At 41.6% G+C, this 18,477-nt stretch overlaps 3 protein-coding genes across 6 annotated transcripts; 1 reads left to right on the top strand and 2 right to left on the bottom strand.

Moving 5' to 3' along the window:
- Positions 1–527: 527 nt before the first annotated feature.
- Positions 528–2,371, bottom strand: LOC135500530 (enkurin-like). The gene is made up of 4 exons (XM_064792051.1): positions 2,209–2,371; positions 1,719–1,864; positions 1,140–1,369; positions 528–998 (listed from the first exon to the last, which is right to left on the bottom strand). Exons 1-4 carry the CDS (start codon positions 2,277–2,279, stop codon positions 681–683), a joined length of 765 nt encoding a protein of 254 aa, XP_064648121.1. The 5' UTR covers positions 2,280–2,371; the 3' UTR covers positions 528–680.
- A 459-nt stretch (positions 2,372–2,830) lies between these two features.
- On the top strand, positions 2,831–13,628 carry LOC135500118 (WAS/WASL-interacting protein family member 1-like). Of its 4 annotated transcripts, XM_064791336.1 has the most exons (8): positions 2,831–2,987; positions 3,622–3,850; positions 5,980–6,132; positions 6,514–7,584; positions 7,783–7,893; positions 8,280–8,309; positions 8,613–8,653; positions 9,258–13,628. In XM_064791336.1, the coding sequence occupies exons 2-7, from the start codon at positions 3,652–3,654 to the stop codon at positions 8,642–8,644; spliced, it is 1,596 nt and encodes a 531-aa protein (XP_064647406.1). In that variant the 5' UTR covers positions 2,831–2,987; positions 3,622–3,651; the 3' UTR covers positions 8,645–8,653; positions 9,258–13,628. The 4 variants fall into 4 exon arrangements, with proteins under 4 accessions (XP_064647406.1, XP_064647405.1, XP_064647408.1 ...); XM_064791335.1 differs by lacking the exon at positions 8,613–8,653; XM_064791338.1 differs by lacking the exon at positions 8,280–8,309.
- A 758-nt stretch (positions 13,629–14,386) lies between these two features.
- LOC135500302 (CCR4-NOT transcription complex subunit 9) lies at positions 14,387–18,120 on the bottom strand. The gene is made up of 9 exons (XM_064791687.1): positions 18,003–18,120; positions 17,554–17,699; positions 17,215–17,335; positions 16,812–16,899; positions 16,497–16,603; positions 16,196–16,291; positions 15,784–15,882; positions 15,500–15,591; positions 14,387–15,353 (listed from the first exon to the last, which is right to left on the bottom strand). The coding sequence occupies exons 1-9, from the start codon at positions 18,024–18,026 to the stop codon at positions 15,185–15,187; spliced, it is 942 nt and encodes a 313-aa protein (XP_064647757.1). The 5' UTR covers positions 18,027–18,120; the 3' UTR covers positions 14,387–15,184.
- Positions 18,121–18,477: the final 357 nt, after the last annotated feature.

Raw genomic sequence — 18,477 nt, forward strand, 5'->3', positions numbered from 1 at the left:
AATTCAGCATAAAAGAATTACTGGTTCAACTTTCCACCCAAACTTTTCACAATCAGGTGACGCCTGCAGACATTGTCACAACCTTGGCAGCCAGGCATGACAGTTATCAATTTGTGACAGACATTAGTGATACACCATCATCCAGGTCAATAGGCCAGTGAGGGGATCAACTGGTCTCACCCTGGATAATGTGGCATACAGATTTTGACTGCGAAATTATTCCGTCTATGAGAATGGGGTCATCCAGCAGGGCGGTCCACACTTTGTTCATTAATCAGAGGGTGGTCTCAGGTCAGTCGCATTGCTCCAGTTATGTCTCGAGCTTGTGGACAAGGCCACAAAAGGTGCCCTAGCCTGGACTATGCAGGATGACAGGATCGATTTGTCCAATATTGCATGTCTATCCATGTCGGTATGGTGGTGTGCCATTGTCCCAACCTTGTCTTATTTCTCAGTCTCAATGTCACAACCTGAATTCACGCGACGTGCTTTTTCTAGTTCACAAACACAAACAAAGCAAGTCCTCCTTTAGATACATATACAAATTTAATATAATATATTACACAACGTCACTCTGGAACAGTTTGCCTTAAAAGCAAGGAGGAATAATACCCACTTATTCACCAGACCAATCAAGTCATTTTCATTCTATTGTCTTTAATTTACTGAATTCAATCACTTCAGTTTGCTATGTAGATATAAGGATGTTTCTCGATGGTTTCAATGTCACTTTCTAGCTGCTTCATCTCCGCCTCCATGCGCTCCTTGCGATTCTTTTTTGGTGCGGTGTCCGTGACAACAGAGAGTCCCTGATATTGATGATGAAGTTCCTCCCAGTTGGTCTTTAGGCCGTCCAATATTAACTGGCGTTCAGATTCTGATAACAGCTTCATTGCTCCTCGTCGGAAGTTTTCAGAGACGTATGCATCATACTCTTCCTGGGCGCGTTTGATCTCATCTTTTCTCTTTGAGAGATACATCGGAGTTTTACCAAAATCCTGAAAGAATGGAATCAAACACTTAGCATACAGGGTGAGAAGTGACACACTTTTTGGATGTTTTATGTGGGGTGTCTAACATTTTTTTAACGATTTAGGTAAAGTCAATATTCTTGGTGAAAAGTTGGACATGATCGTTACCTTTTTGTTGACATATTTTGGCGCAAGGCCAGATTGATCCAACGTATGCTTGTCTCCCTTCTTTGTATCAACATAAATGTGTTCGGGATTCTTCGGGACAGACATGATATTCTCAACAGCATTCGTAGTGATGAAGTTTTTGGTGGTTCTCAAGCCCATGACTGGCTTCTCCTCTTTAGCTGGTACTGGGGGTTTCTTCCTTTCAGCATCGCTGTATTTGAATTCTGATTCTGAAAGAAGAGGTCAGCAGTAAAGTAGATTGTACCTCGAATAAATTGAGGTTTCTCATGAAGCTACATTCTACTGCATGTAACTCCATAATTACAAAGTAGGGACTTATAAAAGACAATTCGATATCCAAACAAAAGGGTATTTGTTTTCATGTGACACCTATAGTGACCTTGGCTAGGCCTACTTCCATTCAGGGAGACCCTTATTTTCATTTCAAAGGTAGGTATCCAAGTATCGGCCTTCAGTCTCAGACTGACCTATTTTACTGTTCAAATAAGGTGTGTATTATTAGGTACCAGCCAAATCACTCAAATGTAGGTTGACTACTTGCTGTTGCACGGTACTTACTTTGTGGAAGTTGTGGTTCTTTCTCGTGCTTTTTGAGATATTGATCAGTGGTCTGAATGGGCACCTTGGCTGGTCCCATTGTCTTGTATGCGGCCTTGTTGGATTTATCCTCATCTGTTACCATTCCCTTGAATTTAGACAAGTGTCTAGAAATAGAAAGAGGGAATACCAAAATTATTCAATAAACAAGATTTTCAATGTTGGCTTAATACCACATACTGGAAGACACTCAACGTACACTGCCGACAGTCGAGTCTGCAAAGGACTTAAATTCATCCATAGTCAGTCATAGAACATTTCACACCACGACGTTCTTACACTGCCGACACACTACTATGAAGAGGGGCCTATCCGTATGAATATGATGAAAAATGCCATGTAGGCCTAGGCCCTAGCCTAGGCCTACCATTACCAACCAAGGCAAAAATAAACACAGATTGAGATTTGTCAAAATTGCACACTCAACACTGGCCTAGACTGGCTCTTGTACCTTTTTTGTTTCTGTGCTTTTACTTCCTCACGAGGAATGAGGTTGTAGATACTTTCTTCCTGTTGATACATCTTTATCTTTCTTAAAATGGCGAAATAAGAAGAAATTTGAGAAGCCTTGTCCGACTTCACCTGCCAAAAATTGCAATATGGCGTCAACAACAGCGGTCGCTAAGGAAGTGACGTAAATTTCGGTAACCAACTCGCAAATCAGTGACGAAATCAGCGCCTCTAGTGTCAAGCTTAAAAAAATACAAACTCGCAATTGTTACGAAATTCAAATTGAATTTCGTTATGAGGACCCCAAACTCCCAAAAACAAACTCGCACAGTGCGAAAATTAAATTGAATTTTCGTTATGAGGACCCAAAACTCCCAAATCCAAACTCGCACAGTGCGAAAATTTAATTGATTTTCGTTATGAGGACCCCAAACTCCCAAATACAAACTCGCACAGTGCGAAAATTTAATTGAATTTCGTTGTTATGAGGACCCCAAACTTGGAAAATACAAACTCGCTGAATAGGAACGAAATCATAGCCGAAGTTTACCGATGATTGCCGAAGTGATATCTTTACGGAAACTGCCGAACGCACCCGAACCCTACGTCATGGTTCCGCCATCTTGACTCAACCCACAATTAATTTGAGAAATTTTTCTCTTCCGGGTTGCGATTTTGCGTGTTATGAGCCTCCTAAGAGCTTTTTTACTTGTGCAATCGAAAGATGACTAAAGGATCTGTTTTTTAAAGCGACTGTCAAAGAAAGCTTGTTTAGAACAGGTACTGGAGCTTTCAAATAAGATGTCATTTTCGACACATTTTTAGGGTGGCTGTCAAGCTTGGAACTTTAAACCGTGTAGGCCTACAGTTTCATGTATCGACTACAACATTCCGTGTACACCATGACATCTTAGATAGTACATCTTGTGATGATGATCCGTTGTGTTCCCTAGCCTTAAGAATGTAATGCATGAATGGGCTTATTAATCATTGAATGACATTGAAATGATTGATATGCTTTGGAGTTGACATGATTATGATGATAAATGGCCCAATGAATCTGAATGGCAATGCAATGGGGCCCTCGGCCTCGGGTCAGTATTTATGCACTCTCGATCTTCTCCTTGTGTTGTAAGTTGTTAGAAGAAGAAGGGCCTTCGCACATTATCAATGACGATGCCAAAAGAATAAGGCTTTACTACTTTAGTATATTGTGTTTAGCTAAAATATTCATAGGTCTGAAAATGAAAATGAAAATGAAAATGATTGGCCATTTTCTACAATATTATGCAGATCACTAACGAATGGACAGTGTTGTTAGCCTCAAGGAACAGCAAGGACTTATGCTACGGCTTGGATAGGCCATTAATTAGTATTGATACTCAAACCCACTCTTACATATATTTCACTTCAGGAGTCGTCCACGAATACAGAGAGAGGAGATATGCCTCCTCCACCCCCTCCCCCACCCCCGGGGCCACCAGCTCCACCACCACCACCCCCTGGGCCATCAGGAGGTGCCAAACTTAAAGTAGGTGGGAATCCAAATCCTCAAGCGCGTACAGCACTCCTTGGTGATATCAGGGGTGGAATGAAGTTAAAGAAGGCTGTAACAAATGATCGAAGTGCTCCTGTTGTAGGAGGTAGGTACCGTTTCAACGCATCATAGAATATTGGTGACTTCTTTAGCTTGTGTTATTGTCTACTTCATACGATCTTCTTAACATTGATAAAGGAGGTTTGTTCTACAGAAAACATCTAAAAATCATCAGCAGACCACTCAAAACAAACATGCTGAAATGGACCATGTTTCTGCTCTTTCATCGGAAGAATCAGATATTGTGTCACATAGCAACTAGCATTGGAAACAACTCTACTTCTCCCTTAGTGATCGCTCTGCAGTTGGAGGTGAACTCTCCAGAGAGTAATACTCCTCCAATGCGTGATGAGTTTTAACATGCCACTGACTGACTGAGGTTAGTGACTCCGGTCATGGTCAGAATTTAAAGAGTCCATCACTAGGCTCTCAAATTTCTAGCTTGGTGCCTTGTTTGACCTGGCATTGACACCAGACACATGTACATCTACAAGGGACCTTGGTTTTACGTCTCGTTTGATTCAACTTCAATCAAGGACTAGGAAGAGCCGGGAATTCACTTATCCTTGAATGTCACACAAAGGTTGAACTATCCTAGGATAGAATGTTACCACACCACGAGAGTGAGTTAACCAGTCAGTCCCCTCAAGTCCTTCAATGAGGTCAGTGTGTCAGTTGCTGTCTCTATAGATCATCATTATAATCAACATGGCATGATTTCTATCATTTGTTTAGTTTGTTGACAAGGGCAGGATGCTATTTATCGAAATCATCCTTTGTCAGTTTGCTTAGATATAGCGCCCATCTCAATCTCAATCTCACCAAATCCATTTCCTCTATTAGGACAATGACCAACTGAGTATGAGGGCAGGTCAAAAAGCCTTTCAGTGTCTAAATATTACTTTGTGCCAGAAAAGGAGAGAAAAAACATTCTTTCAAATCATATTTAATGACAGCACAATGTGCCTTTTTTTTACTTGTGTATGCAGCAACAATGAATGCTATTGATATGTGGTTTGAGCAAGCCCGCTTCCATTCAGTCGCATGAAATACCAGGAAATACATGCACATTATGCTTTGTCATGACACTAATACATGAATTAGTGGATAGAACAGGCTGATGATCTATATCTCGTTTCTGATTTTCTAGTGTAGCCGGAGTTGTTAATTGGGTCTCATCATGTCATGATCATTGATTGAGAATCACGACCGATAACATGTCATGTTTATACATACACTGTGCCACAGTGATTCTGGTTCTCCTGTTCGTTAGATATCTAACTTACTTCTATCACAACCAGGTTCTCGGAACAACCGAGAGAACTTTGCCCCAATCATGCCTATGATGGTGAAACCCCTCACTACAAAACGGATGTCCTGGATAACTAATGGTATAATATCTCTCTTTCTCATGTTACAGATGTAATGTGTTCGCTTTTGATATTGTAACTTTTCTGTATCGTACAAGTATGTCGCAAGTAGCATGTGCCAAATCACATGAAAGCTTTTGATATTGTCTGAATATGTATGATATGTATGAATACTTTTACAAGTACATGTAGTGTGTATAATACAAGTACTTTTCTCAGTCTGTCCACCATTGTTACATTTGCAGCCTGAACACTTTGCAGTCATAGATTTCTGACATTGTTTGGGCGATAGAACTTTGAACTAAGTTTCAGTAATCACTGGCAGTATCAACTAGTATTAAGCCCAGGGTTCAGATCAAAAAGATCAAGCAAAGGATAATAGTGTCCGGAGAGCTTAAGGTGACCTCAAGCTACTTTCTGACTCGAGGTAGATGACTGCATAACTTCAGTGAAGTCTTCACCTCAGATCTATCGATCATTTTGAAATTTTTTTTTATTGAGAAGTTTTTATCACAAAATCAAATGTCTGACGTGTGAAGACTGTTCTTTCTAATGTGACTGGGTGCCTGTCTCTATCTGTTCCAAGTTTGAGCCTAAGGTATTCAGCTTAAGTTGTGAAAATATGGATAGAAATATTTCACATCAGAAAATCCTGAGCAAGCGCTGCAGTGCAGTTTTGATGTGAGGAGTCCATTCCTTCTCCCAATCCATGCAATCCCCTCATACTTAATTGCTCATAAATGGCTGTTCTTTAGCTATAGACTTGAACATTTTGATTTTGAAATGTTCTATTTGTTTGTTTCAGGAAATAAGCCCAGCCCTGCCCCTAGTGGGGGGGGAGGTGGTGGCGGTGGCAGCAGTGGTGGAGGCGGTATGGGCGGCAGTGGTCCAGCAGGGTTGGGTGGATTGTTCGCCGGTGGAATGCCAAAACTTCGTTCTACAGGAAACAGGTCTGGAGGTAGGTAGTAACTGTCATTCTACTCAGTCATCATGAAAGGCTTCATCGCCCAGATTTGGGCCTTTGCCACTAGTAGAACAAAATGTGTCTGGTTTGTAAAAACTTGTGAAAATCCGCAAAGCAGAATAGATACAAATAACCCAAAGTTGTGATGATGTATGCAGGCTGTATACAGGCCAGATTGATAACCGCAATGAAAAAATGATATATGACTGATTCGAAGGCAAATTAGTTCAGTTGGAATTCACATCTGAGTGTGGTAGCTGTAACTCATTAGACAAGAGTCACTAGTTTTACCTTTACACTACAACTAGACGGATCTGACTTATCATACTTTGTGTTTATGTCAGGAATGTTACAAGTGTTTATTCTTCCTTGCAGGCCAACCAAGTGGTGGTGGCTCGGCCCCCCTGAAGCCACCTGGTGCCAGATTTGGGAACCAGGGCACCCCTGACAACGACTCTAGTGATAATGCAGATTCTCAAGTAAAGAGGAATAATATAGCAAATAGACTTAATCAGCAATTTGGTGGTGGGGTGGCTCCAAAACCCACTCCGCCATCTGGAGGTGGAGCACCTAAACCACCACCTCCGTCTGGGAAAGTGAACTTTAACCATGGTGCTGACAGTGAGAACCATACAAACAGTCATCGAAACAGTAACAATAGGTTCAGTGACAATAGTTTTCCGAAACCAAGTATTAATACAAATAGACCTTTGCCATCTGTGCCAGGTCAAAACCGACCCCCTCCACCTCCGCAGCAGAATAAACCTCCCCCACCTCCTTCTCAGGGAAATAAACCACGGGCGCCGCCTCAGGGGAACAAGCCCCCACCACCACCGTCACAGACAAATAAACCACCGCCCCCTCCGTCACAGAAGAATAAACCAGAGCGGCCAGGATCCTTGCGGAATTCCGGTGCCCCTCCACCTCCTCCCCCAAGCAATAATAGGAGCAATGCCCCTCCAGCACCCCTGCAGAACGCGAAACCACCTTCGCCATTAGGACCCCCTGCAGTGCCAACGAGCGCCAGACCACCCCCGCCACACCAGCGACCGCCGAGTACGCACTCAATGTCAGATTCAAGTGGATCAGATTTGCCCCCTCCACCACCCTCCATGCAGAGCAGACCGCTGCCACCGACGCCACAAGAACAGGGGAGTAGAATATCCTCACACGATGCAAACAGAGGCCCCCCTCCGCCCCCGCCGTCGAGAGGAAGCATGCCAGCTGGTGGGCGGCCGTCTTGTCCCCCGCCACCACGACCACCTGGTCCTCCGTCAGCAAGACCACCTCCACCCCCTCCACGGGGTGGCCCTGGTTGTCCCCCACCACCACCACCCCCTCACCGAGGTGGCGTCCCTCCACCTCCACCCAATAGATCATCTTTGCCACCAGCACCACCACAAATGAACTCGAGGATGGGAGCAGCTCCGAAGCAGAGTAATCAAGGTAGGCTATGCTAAAAACTCGAAACGTCAAAGATGGAAAATGTTGAATTTATAAGTGTGAACATGAAATTAGGATAGCGTTATTGTGTATGAACTTTTACTGTCCCAATCACTATTGACAAACTATACTTCAGGTAATCTGCAGATGGCCTACACTCTCAGTCAGAAGGAGTTTATTGTTGAATATCTTGATTTTCAGTTGGTGATTTTGAGGGTCAGTTTACGTTCCATGATGTAAATGAGTTGCCGGCACCGTCGCAGTTCATAGTGACACAAAAGACGTATCCGAGTAAAAGCCCGAGAAACACTGGTAAGTTGTCTGTGGATGTCGATAGAAAAGTTATAAATCTGTTTCAGTCGCCAGATGTGGGGCTTAAATGTAGCCTGAGAGTGACAGCTGGTGCATGTCGTCTCTTACTCATTCCAAATGACGTCACATGACATTGTGCTGGAGTAGTGTCATAAAAGGATGTTCATTACAGCGATGGTCTATGGACCTTACGAGCTCTGATGGATTCGACGTCATCGTTTCACCTCATTTGTTGGTTTCTGGTATAAAAAAATGATGTGGTAATGAGTGACAGGCTGTGTCCCCTGCAGGTTCATTTAGCCTGACTACTCCAATACATACAGTGTATATGTCCATGTCACCTGCAGTCCGAGCTGAATGTTGCCTATTTTCCCAATCATTTGCAGAGCTGCATTACCAACATAGATGTTACAAAGGTTTGTGCGCCATGTTCTAATCTAATGTCATTGCTGTTTTTGAATGGTGTTTTGTTGAACTTTTCACGGCATGAGTTTTAAATTTCGAAAGTTATTTGTAGTGCATGTTGTAGATTTGTACTAATTGAATGGTCAGTGGGCCTATACTATAGATATGGCAGGTCATTTAATCGATACACATCTGAAGTTTTGACAGACACCCTGAATTCAGAATTCAGTCTCACAATATGCATTAGAACAGATTGTTTTTGCACACAGCCATCTTACATGTTGTTGATTGCGATGACCGTCGTTTGATTTCAGAACCACCACCCTCACCGGCATGTCGGTCCTAAGGACTCGTGGTAAAATTCCTTTGGCAGATTTTAAAACCCATCTCATATCCTTTGCTCAGTTTATCATGGAGCCATCATATTTGATTCATAATCTCATTAAGTTTGCTGCAAATATGCACAATAATATTCCATAATTTCAGCTTGTTAATTCTGCATTTCCCACCCTCTCATACTGACAGCATTTATCATGTAGTACTCGCAAATCACATGTAGCTTGAATGTTCACTCACACATACTTGTGTAGTCTAGTCTGAAGAATGCTAATAAATCTTGTTTTCTTGCCACCTAGTAATTAATATAGCTTTTATACTTTGGCGGTCAAACTTCTGATACCCAATTAGACTTCTACAGGTAGTTCTAGCTATAAGTCCGTTCATCACTTGAGCTCTTGATGTGTGCCAAGTATATGATTATGAATCGCTTCTCACATGTGGAGTAGGATAGAAATCCATGGCCATGGCCTGTGGTTTGGGGTCGAGCTCAACAACAGCTTTTGAGAGACTCAGTAACAGCCTGTCAAGAGACTTGGCAGTCCTTTGGGGATTTCCTTTACGCTGGCGAGATAAGACTTTCAACATGCATCTTTTATTTATGCTATCGCTCTATTTTCCAGCGCCGCAGAAGAGAAATGCTCCTCCCCCACCACGTCCCCCAATGCGATGATCAACCTAGGTGATTAGGTATTGGTAGATGTCGCCTACGTCAGGGCCATGATATAACGGCGTACTCATTATGATTGTGATGACGACAGTGTACTTATATAAGCAGTGGTTCTGGATCGAACGAAAGGTACGACACAGTTTGAAATAATCTCGGTGCTGTTGGCAGAAGATGGAGAGTAAGCGGGACATTTTGTGTTATTTCAGTTCAGACAAGGAAAGCTCTTTGTTGCAGTGTTCCGGAGAGGTGTTTCAAAATATTTGAGTCTGCATGTATTATCGTGGCAGGTTTGGTTGTTATATCAGGCTAGCATCTGTGATCACGTTATCCTCTACTGAACTGGTGTCAGAAAAGCTACGTCCGGTTGTTCAAAACAAACTAACATGGTAACTTTGTGTTGTTTCCTTCAGTTACACCCTTAGACCCAACACCAAGTCAATGCCAGTGCTAGTGACAAAACTAGTTTTGTACAACTGGGCACTTAGAATTAGCTAACTCACACCTGGACTATGTTATCCTTTGCCTACTTAAATGAAGTGTTCACTTGTTACTACCCAGGACTTCTATCCTTGATCGTAACTCCCATTGCATCAGTGTAGCGGAGAGTGAGGATGTCCAGTCTCCTAAGAGTGTTGATATTTTGATCAAATATCAAATCTTTTGAATGGAGAGTCCTCATTGATGATACTATGTTATCTTTCTAGTTGCTCATAAGTACTGCAAACTCAGCTCAATCACACCTTGAAACAAGTCTAAATGAAATACTAATAAAGTGACTGTGACCAGCTTCCAAACCTGCAAATGGATGATGAGTGTGCAGTGGACTTAGAAAGGGACCTGGGCCCGATCGTTCAAAATAAGTTTTCTCACTGACACAGGTGTTAACATAGATGAGTTTGAAAGGGACTGTAAAGTTCCACGGGAAATATCAAACTGGGCTTCTCTATGATGATAATGATGGGAGAGAGCTGAATTTGCAGTAGGCCTACTTGTAAATTCTATGTAGAAGGGTTTGGTAGATTACCATATTGTGATATCTCGGCCTCTTTATTTCTCACGCTGAGGTCGTAAGGTACAAATGTATGTGATGTTATGTACTTCCTGTATCAGTATTGAGTGAATGTTATGCAGTGTACATTAGACTGCATGTACATGCAGTGTGCATCTGCATGCAGTGTGCATCTGCATGCAGTGTACATGCAGTGTACATGCAGTGTACATGCAGTCTAGTGTACTGTTTGTTCTAACCATTGTAGATCCTTGCTGTGCTAGCAGCATTGGAATCATGAAATACTGAATCCCAGGCCGCAATCATCAAAGGATTTAAACAAAGAATTAACAAATACTGGAATTTGATGTGTCCAACATCCTTATAATTACTACATTTAATTAGCTTACAGTCTGGTAACTGTACATTCACCTGTCAATTCAATGTGTTGTTTGACGGGTGCAATTAACCTATGTTTTAAGCATGGAAGATGTACCCTAGTATCATAGAACTTTCTTTAGACAGTCTGAAGCTATAGTACAGAAACAGACAGAGCTATTATTTTAAATCATGAAAATATAGGCTAATCAGATTTGTATGACAAGTAATACATAGCATATTTCTATATTTAGCACAAAGGAAAGGGCAATTTTTAGGGGCAAACACAGAGCTGTAACTTCAAATGTAACTAGGCCTTCCAGGCCTTCCCAGGTAAGCTGTGGGGAGCAGCTGTGGGGAGCATTTTGGCAATCGTCAATGCTGAACTTTTCATATAAATATGTTTATTAATATCCAAGGATATGTATGGTTTTGTTTGAATTCCAAAACGTTTTTTTCCATTTCCGATGCTTTAAACTAAACAGAGAGAATCAGACATCCCGGTAAACACTTTGTCTAATAAGTTTAAAGTTGGTCTGTGAGTGTGTAGTGATTTTCATACACGATAAAATACTATTTTTCTACTTGTACAGCTTTTGGATAAACTGTCACTCATGCATGTTGTACACAGTCTGCCTGTGCAGAGTTGAATGAGGATGGTCTGCGGCATCACCTTCAATACATGTACATTATATTACTTGGGTGCACCTTCACTAATATTCTCGTGTGTCAATTTTCATTCCCCTTTCCTACCAGGCGATCCCTCATGCTCATGTTACAGGCAGTCTCCGTTAAATTAGCCAGCAAAATAATGTTTCACACACGCATGTACATAGAAAAAAACATTGGTCAACCTAGAATTCAACATGAGGGTACCGGTACCTATTTTTATACACTTGTAGATTACTGTAACCAGAATAACCTTGAATGATCTTCTTAGCACTGTCCTCTGCATGCAAGGGTATCATGCTGCATACATGTAGACCAAAATGTAAGTGCAATTGGTTAGAAAATTCTGCATGACTGGAATTGAATGATTGTCTGTGGACATTTGGCTTGCCCAGTGAGTCCAATAGAATAGGGACAACATCTGTGGCTAATTTTGAGACGATTTCAGGGCTTTCGAAATCAAGGCTTAGACACTACAGTCTATAAACAAGAATCAACCAATGCATTTTGATTCATGTAGAACCATGCTCATAATGTATATGATCTGTACTGTTTTCATTTCATGGACTGTGTACATTATGTTGTACATTGTCATCAGGTCGCGTTCGTTGTACATAAAAATAATTTAATATATAGAAAGGTAGATGTGTTAGATTTGAGACTGCATTCTTAGACTACGGAGATCAATGGCATGGTGATTAGAGTTCCGGGCTCATTATCAAGTGGTTGAGGATTTGACATTCCATAAGATCATCATTTGATCTCCGTGTCCTTGAGCAAGGCACCTAACTCTACTTGCTTCCCTCGACCCAGAAGTTTACGTGTAAGTGGGTTCCAGGCCAGCCTTGAGGTTAACCTGTGTCAGACCAGAATCCTATCGGGGAGGGACAGCTCATTGCACTTAACCACTATGGAATCCGGGAGACTAGAAAACTGGGTTTTTGAATTTATCTAAAGGGACAATATAGGCAGCAGCTGGGCAGGCAAGATAAGGTAACACGATTTAGACGAAGTCCTCAACAGGGGTCTCTCACATCTCACAGTATGTCGAAATGATTCACGCTTGTGCAAGGAATAGATCTAGTGCTTAATCTGACATGACCCAGGGCCCTTACTGTGTTTATTAGTCACCTGAAGATCTCCAAATTAGCCCCTCTGCTCCTGCCTATAGTCCCCCTTTAACATTCATATAACATAGTCAAGTATCTTCATTCATCTTATTAAAACTTCATTTGTAATGTATGTACATGCATAGTTTTGGTCAGTTTCAACGTAAAATCAATGCAGAAATCGCAGTGTTCAGAATTGTTGGTGTGCCATCAACACTCATTCAACATGTTTTTTCTATTTTGTGGGTCAATTAACAGCTCAGAAGAGGTGAAGAGGTCGTTGCTAAGAACCTCCATCTTGGAATGACTGTTCAGTAACGAGAAAAAATTCTTGCCTAAAAATATTTGATTTTGCCTTTTACAGCAGCATTTTAGTTCCTGGCCAAAATGTTAGATGGCTGTCAAGTATAGGGTTTTTCCAATGCAAATTTTTTTTGTGTCGTAGACATTTTGGGCCAAAATCAGGCAGCAGCATACATGTAATAATATCCATAGCAGTACGAGTTATTGCATTGCTGTATTCATAGAGATCATTAGGTTTGCTGTGTTTACTTGAGAAATCCCATCAAATTCTGTGCCAATTCCTTTTGGTCAAACACCACAGCACACCATCATCTAGTTTGAGGTGTGACGTGTTACTCAAGATTGGTCTTGGCTATCAAATTCGCATTTTCAGCTTTGTTTAAATTTATTAAATTACTATTAAAATTTAACGATCAAAATTCGTATGTCTGGATTCCTAATAGTTTGTGTGTGTGTTCAGTCTCACACAACCGGCTGATGGACAAAGTGGGGTTTTCTTTCAACTGGTTGTGTGAGGCTGATTAAGTGACCATCAGAAGATTGCCAGTTTCAGACGAATGTGACATGTGTGATTGTAGTGCCTTGATCTAGGGGGTGCAGGAGCGTGCTCTCAAGGAGACTGATATATAGTTATGTCTGGTCTGTAAGAATGAACAAGAATTTGAGTCATGCCAGCTATTGCTTGAGATTTGATGGCTAGCTGGCTTGACACTTGTACACTTGTGCACATGGACCTGGCATTCTTTGGGTGGAATAATGGGTACGAGGTCTCTGTTTAGACTGCTGAAATCATCTTGACCATTTGTATCATAACTACCAGATGTTTTATTCTGTAAATGATTGAATACTACCTTTGAATAAAATCATGTTAATGGTATACGCAGTGTCGACTTATTTTGTTTTGACTGTTTATGTACATGTTCCGTATGTGCTATTGGCTTGCTGTACTCTGCTTATGAGTCAGCCAACCCGGTCAAGCATTTGTTGCCGATTGCTATTTCGGATGAGGCTCTTGGCCTGATGGAGCCCCAGCTGAATGTTGGTCTGTGCTTTTACTGGACACTAGTACCCGAGTACTGGACAGTATACCTCCCTAGTATACCTTCAAATGCGACTCCAAAGATCTTGGAAGAATTTGGCTGCCGTCCTTGTTAATACATGATTAAGATCGAAACTAAAACACACTATGGGTTGACCATTTGGCAACAGACACTGCACAAAATGGGTATGAAATCCTGATTTAATGCTACATGTACCTACAGTACATGTACATCTAGTCTGTGTATGAAGCTTCATGCCATGAACTGATCGATCATCTCGTGTGATAATGATAATAGATGGCAGTGCACTTGTTTTCATGTGATTGGCCACACTCCAGACATCTGGTATCACTATCCGAAAAGGTGGGTAAGAGACGTCATGTGTCCAGACCCAGTCGGAGGTTGCACTCTGCTGGAGGATGCAAGTCTTTTGGAATGACACAGAAAGTAACAGATGTCTCATCCTCTCGCAAACAGGGCCTACAACACTTCTCCTCACACATGTTTTCATTGAGGGAGTAAGTATGTATCGAGGGAAATGCCCTCATATTGTCTGGACGACATATCCCACAGCAAATCAAGACAAGTTCTCATATATCAATGACAAGAATACTTTATTAAGGAGCAGATACCAATCGGATCAGCCTATGAATTGCTATCCTACATCCATTATCAACATTTAACGACAAAAAGAACACGGTTCTTTGGCCTCGTCAAGTCAGGACTAAATGACATTTAGGCAGATGCACTGAAATGACCTCACATCTGTCGACTTCCCCTGCAACCAAAATGCCCCAGTTGGTCACAAGATTGTCCTATTGAGAAATCAAATGGTCGAGACATGTTAGTGTCCATGCAGTCTCTACATGTATGTTTGTGTCCATGCAGTCTCTACATGTATGTGCATGTCTATGCAGTGTTCTTTTTCCAGCACGGTTCGTTTTAGCGTGAAGACCCCCAGAGCTGGGTTTTCTTCAAGTACGTCAAGCATATTTAAGTCCATATTGCCAAATTCGTAACAACTCCTGAATATCCGAGACTGAGAAAAGTAAAGTGGCTGATTCCGGATCAAAGAAGTGTACTTATTGGAAGACATATGTTATACATGTAGGTGTCAGGAGGAACCCGTTTTTAACATGAACAATCACTCAAATGCTATCATTCAGCTTCGCATGAAGTTTTTAAGTATACATGTACTCAAAACCTTTGACGTAAGGTCAATACAATTTCTAATGTAATAATGTTAATATTTGTCATTTTGTACACCATCGGTCAGAGAGTACATGTAGACTGAATGCCGTGTTGAAAATGAGAGAAGTTCAAGTTCCACACAAAGTTCAATGTCCATCCCTCGGAAGTTCCCCAGTCTCGTCTATCCTGGATAACCAAATCATCATTGTGGTGGCATCGGTATACTCCTTGGGTCAGCAGTGCCGAGTGTCTCCAGATTCTTCAGGAGCTGTGCGAGCCAGCGTTTAGTGGAGTTGTCATCTTTCAGACATGTGGAGAAAGTGCTGTCTTTCAGTTGGTCCGGCAGACATTGACGGAGGGCTTCTTTAGCTCTGGAAAAATACAAGAATGAATAAGACTGGAATAAGAAAGGAATGTACAGGTATACTAGAATGGAGTTGCAAGCCAATTGTCTGTGGGGACTGTATCTGTACAAACACTGGATGGTACACCGTAGCAAGAAAAACAAAGTATTTACCTTGGATTATCTGATAACCTGAGATAGCACCTGACAACATGTTTGAGTAACCTAGCTGACTGGTCCTTGGCAAGGGAGAGCACCATTTTACCCTGCAATTAAACACAAACTACTGTAATGATAGGTAGGTTCTGAATGGATCAAATCTGCTGGATGGAGGTCAAGATTCACTTGAGGAAGATTAAAGAACTTTAGAAATGAGAGAGAGATTTTCTCGACATCTATAAACCAAACTTGAAGGAACATTTTAAAGACTTAAGTTAAAAAGATGAAGAAAACCTTACCAGAATCATGGCAACATGAGAGAATCTTTCATATGTCTGACAAATATACGATAAACCAGTTTCATCCAGGAGGATTTTTTGTAAAATAAAAGTGGCAACCTGAAAGACAAGAAATTTAAGACAAAATGTTAGAGACATTGTGTCAATTGTGTCAATGTAGCCATTTCTCCTGTCATGGTCATGATCAAAGTTATGTTTTGTCATGTTCTTAGTTCCTCAAATATTATACACAGACATTTTCTATTATTTCATACGAAAGCCAAAAACAAGCTGATACCTCTTGTTACGCAGCCAATCATGGACCAGCCACATCATGATCTATCTCGCAGTTGTGGTGTACTGTCCAATCCAAAGACAGCACTCCAGGACAAAAAAGTCTAAACCAGCTGAGAAGTAATATACATGTACGTACAGTTTTTGAAAGTTCGCTACCAGACTCCATTATTCGAAGACAAAGTGGAATGATTTCTGTTGTGAGGAGGAAGTTAATCACTTCTTGTTCGTCAGTCTGAAACAATGAAAAATACATTGTTCTGGTCAAAATCAATGGAACTTACTCAAAGGATGAGGCGTCCAAATCTCTGATGTCTGATGACATTCTCGCTGGCATTATTTCAGACATCCATCTGGGTCCAAGATGGATCATATTGGCAGTAATGAGTAAGACGTTGGAAAAGAAGTGGCAAGTGACTGAAGTTAAAACAAGCCCTCACCTTGACTAGAGCACCTATGACTCCCAAGCTCGTCAGACGTAAATACTCAAATGGTCTTGTTTTGCTCACAGTGTGCAGGAATGGATATAGGAAGAGAGGAATATGAGCTGAAAAAACATTCATTATAAATGAAAACCACAGCAAATGATCTATTTGCTATCAGATTAGAGAACTTTTTGCTCAAATGGCGAGCTCGACACTCCGTTTTATTTTCAAAGTTTTGACCATTGTGATACTGGAAACAATGCACATCTCTGTATCCAGAACTTATTGGTACAGGAATGATGGCTTGATATTCGCAACAGATTTGCTCACCTCTTAAAAATGCAGATCTTGTCTCTGGATGTGACGCTACACACTGTAATAAAGCTAGTGCATTGCATACTCTGTTGGACTGGTGGGCCTGAAAGAAACAATTTGACCTAATGAAATACGAGGGATATGCAAGGCCGTTCAATCTACTCTTCAGAACCCTCGGCTGATTACGATGATTACCATTACCAGCGGCATCATCATCTTTGGGCACCTTTGCTTTAAAAATAAATTCAACCCACACAAGTTTAAACACATTTTAAGTTTAAACACAGGCAGTCACTGTTCTCCATTGTCTTCATTTCCTCACTTTGGCCACTCAATGGTTCCTGCCTTCAAGACCAGCAGTGAATTTTGACTCCAATTTACTTGCTTTTGGTCGAGACGACCTTCCACTGTCACTTACAGTAAGATGAGGTGGGTTAATCGCAGGATAGATGTTGATGATCTCCTGGAGCAGAGCGGCGACTGTTCCGAATGAATGCCACAACATGGGTGCAAGCTCTGGGACAACTTCACGCTTTTTGCTGAAACAAAAAAACATCATTGCAGAACCGCACTTGTAAAGTTGTATAAAGAGAACAGAAAGAAGAAAGCGACTCACAGTGCACTACACTATAGATTCATGCACTTGATTGGGAACAACGTTTACATGACGTAGTGTTGGCCGTCGTCACGTCACCATGCATTTTACATTACTGTAACGTGACGAGACGCGACGTTTTCGTAAACGTACGGTGCTCACCTTAATTCCAAAAGAGCATTTTCTCTTGTATCTGGACAAGAGAGCTCCACAATCCACTGGTAGATCTTCTCGCGGTCGACCTGCTGCATGGAGCCTGCAGGAATGGCAGTCGATGTTGGTGGCTGGGTGCCAGTCACATTCATCATCTGAAAGAGTAAGCGTGAAAAATTGCACGGTCAACTCATGGTGATGGTCCAGTCCACTGTACAAGATTCAAATCCAATCAAAAAGCTGGCTTCATTTTCATCCGAGAACGAATCATGATTTATAATGTGTCCTACTTAATCTTCCTGTTACTGTGTGTATAATACATGATCATCATGTATAAAGCACAACCTATTTTCGGACGCCTTAGATAGACTTTGAGTACACCGATTAAACCGAAGAATCAAGAATGCAACAAATCTAATAAAACCTAGAGTTTGAATAATCTTTTACTGTTTGCACACCTGGTTGATTGCTATATTATTCATCGGAAAAGCACATCAATTGCCACAAATTTAGGAGAAATCGATAACCGAAAGAAATTTTGATAATGGCTGCAGGAAAATCTATCTTGACACTAGAGGCGCTGATTTCGTTCTCCGCGGTCAATCTCCCGGGCGCCGGGCCAAATGTCCAAATTACATACACCCGCTGAACATAATCCCTCTGCCACAGTTTGATTGTCCACACACTGATCCAGTGTGTGCCTTACGCTGCGTATGTAGTTCTCAGAAAATACGGGTCATACTAATTCCCGACCTACCCCGACTTTTCCCGACCTTTCCGAATATTCATATTTGTACTCTTTACATACATACAGCACGTCTGTTAATTTCAAGACGTTTGAACGATGCCAAGTTGAGCAAATCAACTCCAATAATTACATCTATTAACCGCGAGTTAATCGGTCCGTGGGTGTAACGGAGTCTGGGTCGGCGG

The sequence above is a fragment of the Lineus longissimus genome, chromosome 16 (genome assembly GCF_910592395.1).
Source record: "Lineus longissimus chromosome 16, tnLinLong1.2, whole genome shotgun sequence".
Lineage (NCBI taxonomy): Eukaryota > Metazoa > Nemertea > Pilidiophora > Heteronemertea > Lineidae > Lineus > Lineus longissimus.

Bases quoted from the DNA above. Each gene is read 5' to 3' on its own strand.
- LOC135500530 (XM_064792051.1), bottom strand. From the start codon at position 2,279: ATGTATCAACAGGAAGAAAGTATCTACAACCTCATTCCTCGTGAGGAA. The intron at 1,865-2,208 runs GTACAAGAGCCA...TTCTATTTCTAG, and splicing joins AAAGCACAGAAACAAAAAAG to ACACTTGTCTAAATTCAAGG. The intron at 999-1,139 runs GTAACGATCATG...CCATTCTTTCAG, and splicing joins CAAAATATGTCAACAAAAAG to GATTTTGGTAAAACTCCGAT.
- LOC135500118 (XM_064791335.1), top strand. From the start codon at position 3,652: ATGCCTCCTCCACCCCCTCCCCCACCCCCGGGGCCACCAGCTCCACCA. The intron at 6,133-6,513 runs GTAGGTAGTAAC...TCTTCCTTGCAG, and splicing joins TACAGGAAACAGGTCTGGAG to GCCAACCAAGTGGTGGTGGC. The intron at 8,310-9,257 runs GTTTGTGCGCCA...TCTATTTTCCAG, and splicing joins CCAACATAGATGTTACAAAG to CGCCGCAGAAGAGAAATGCT.
- LOC135500302 (XM_064791687.1), bottom strand. From the start codon at position 18,026: ATGAATAATATAGCAATCAACCAG. The intron at 17,700-18,002 runs GTGTGCAAACAG...TTACTCTTTCAG, and splicing joins ATAATATAGCAATCAACCAG to ATGATGAATGTGACTGGCAC. The intron at 15,354-15,499 runs GTAAATACTTTG...GTATTTTTCCAG, and splicing joins AGGTTATCAGATAATCCAAG to AGCTAAAGAAGCCCTCCGTC.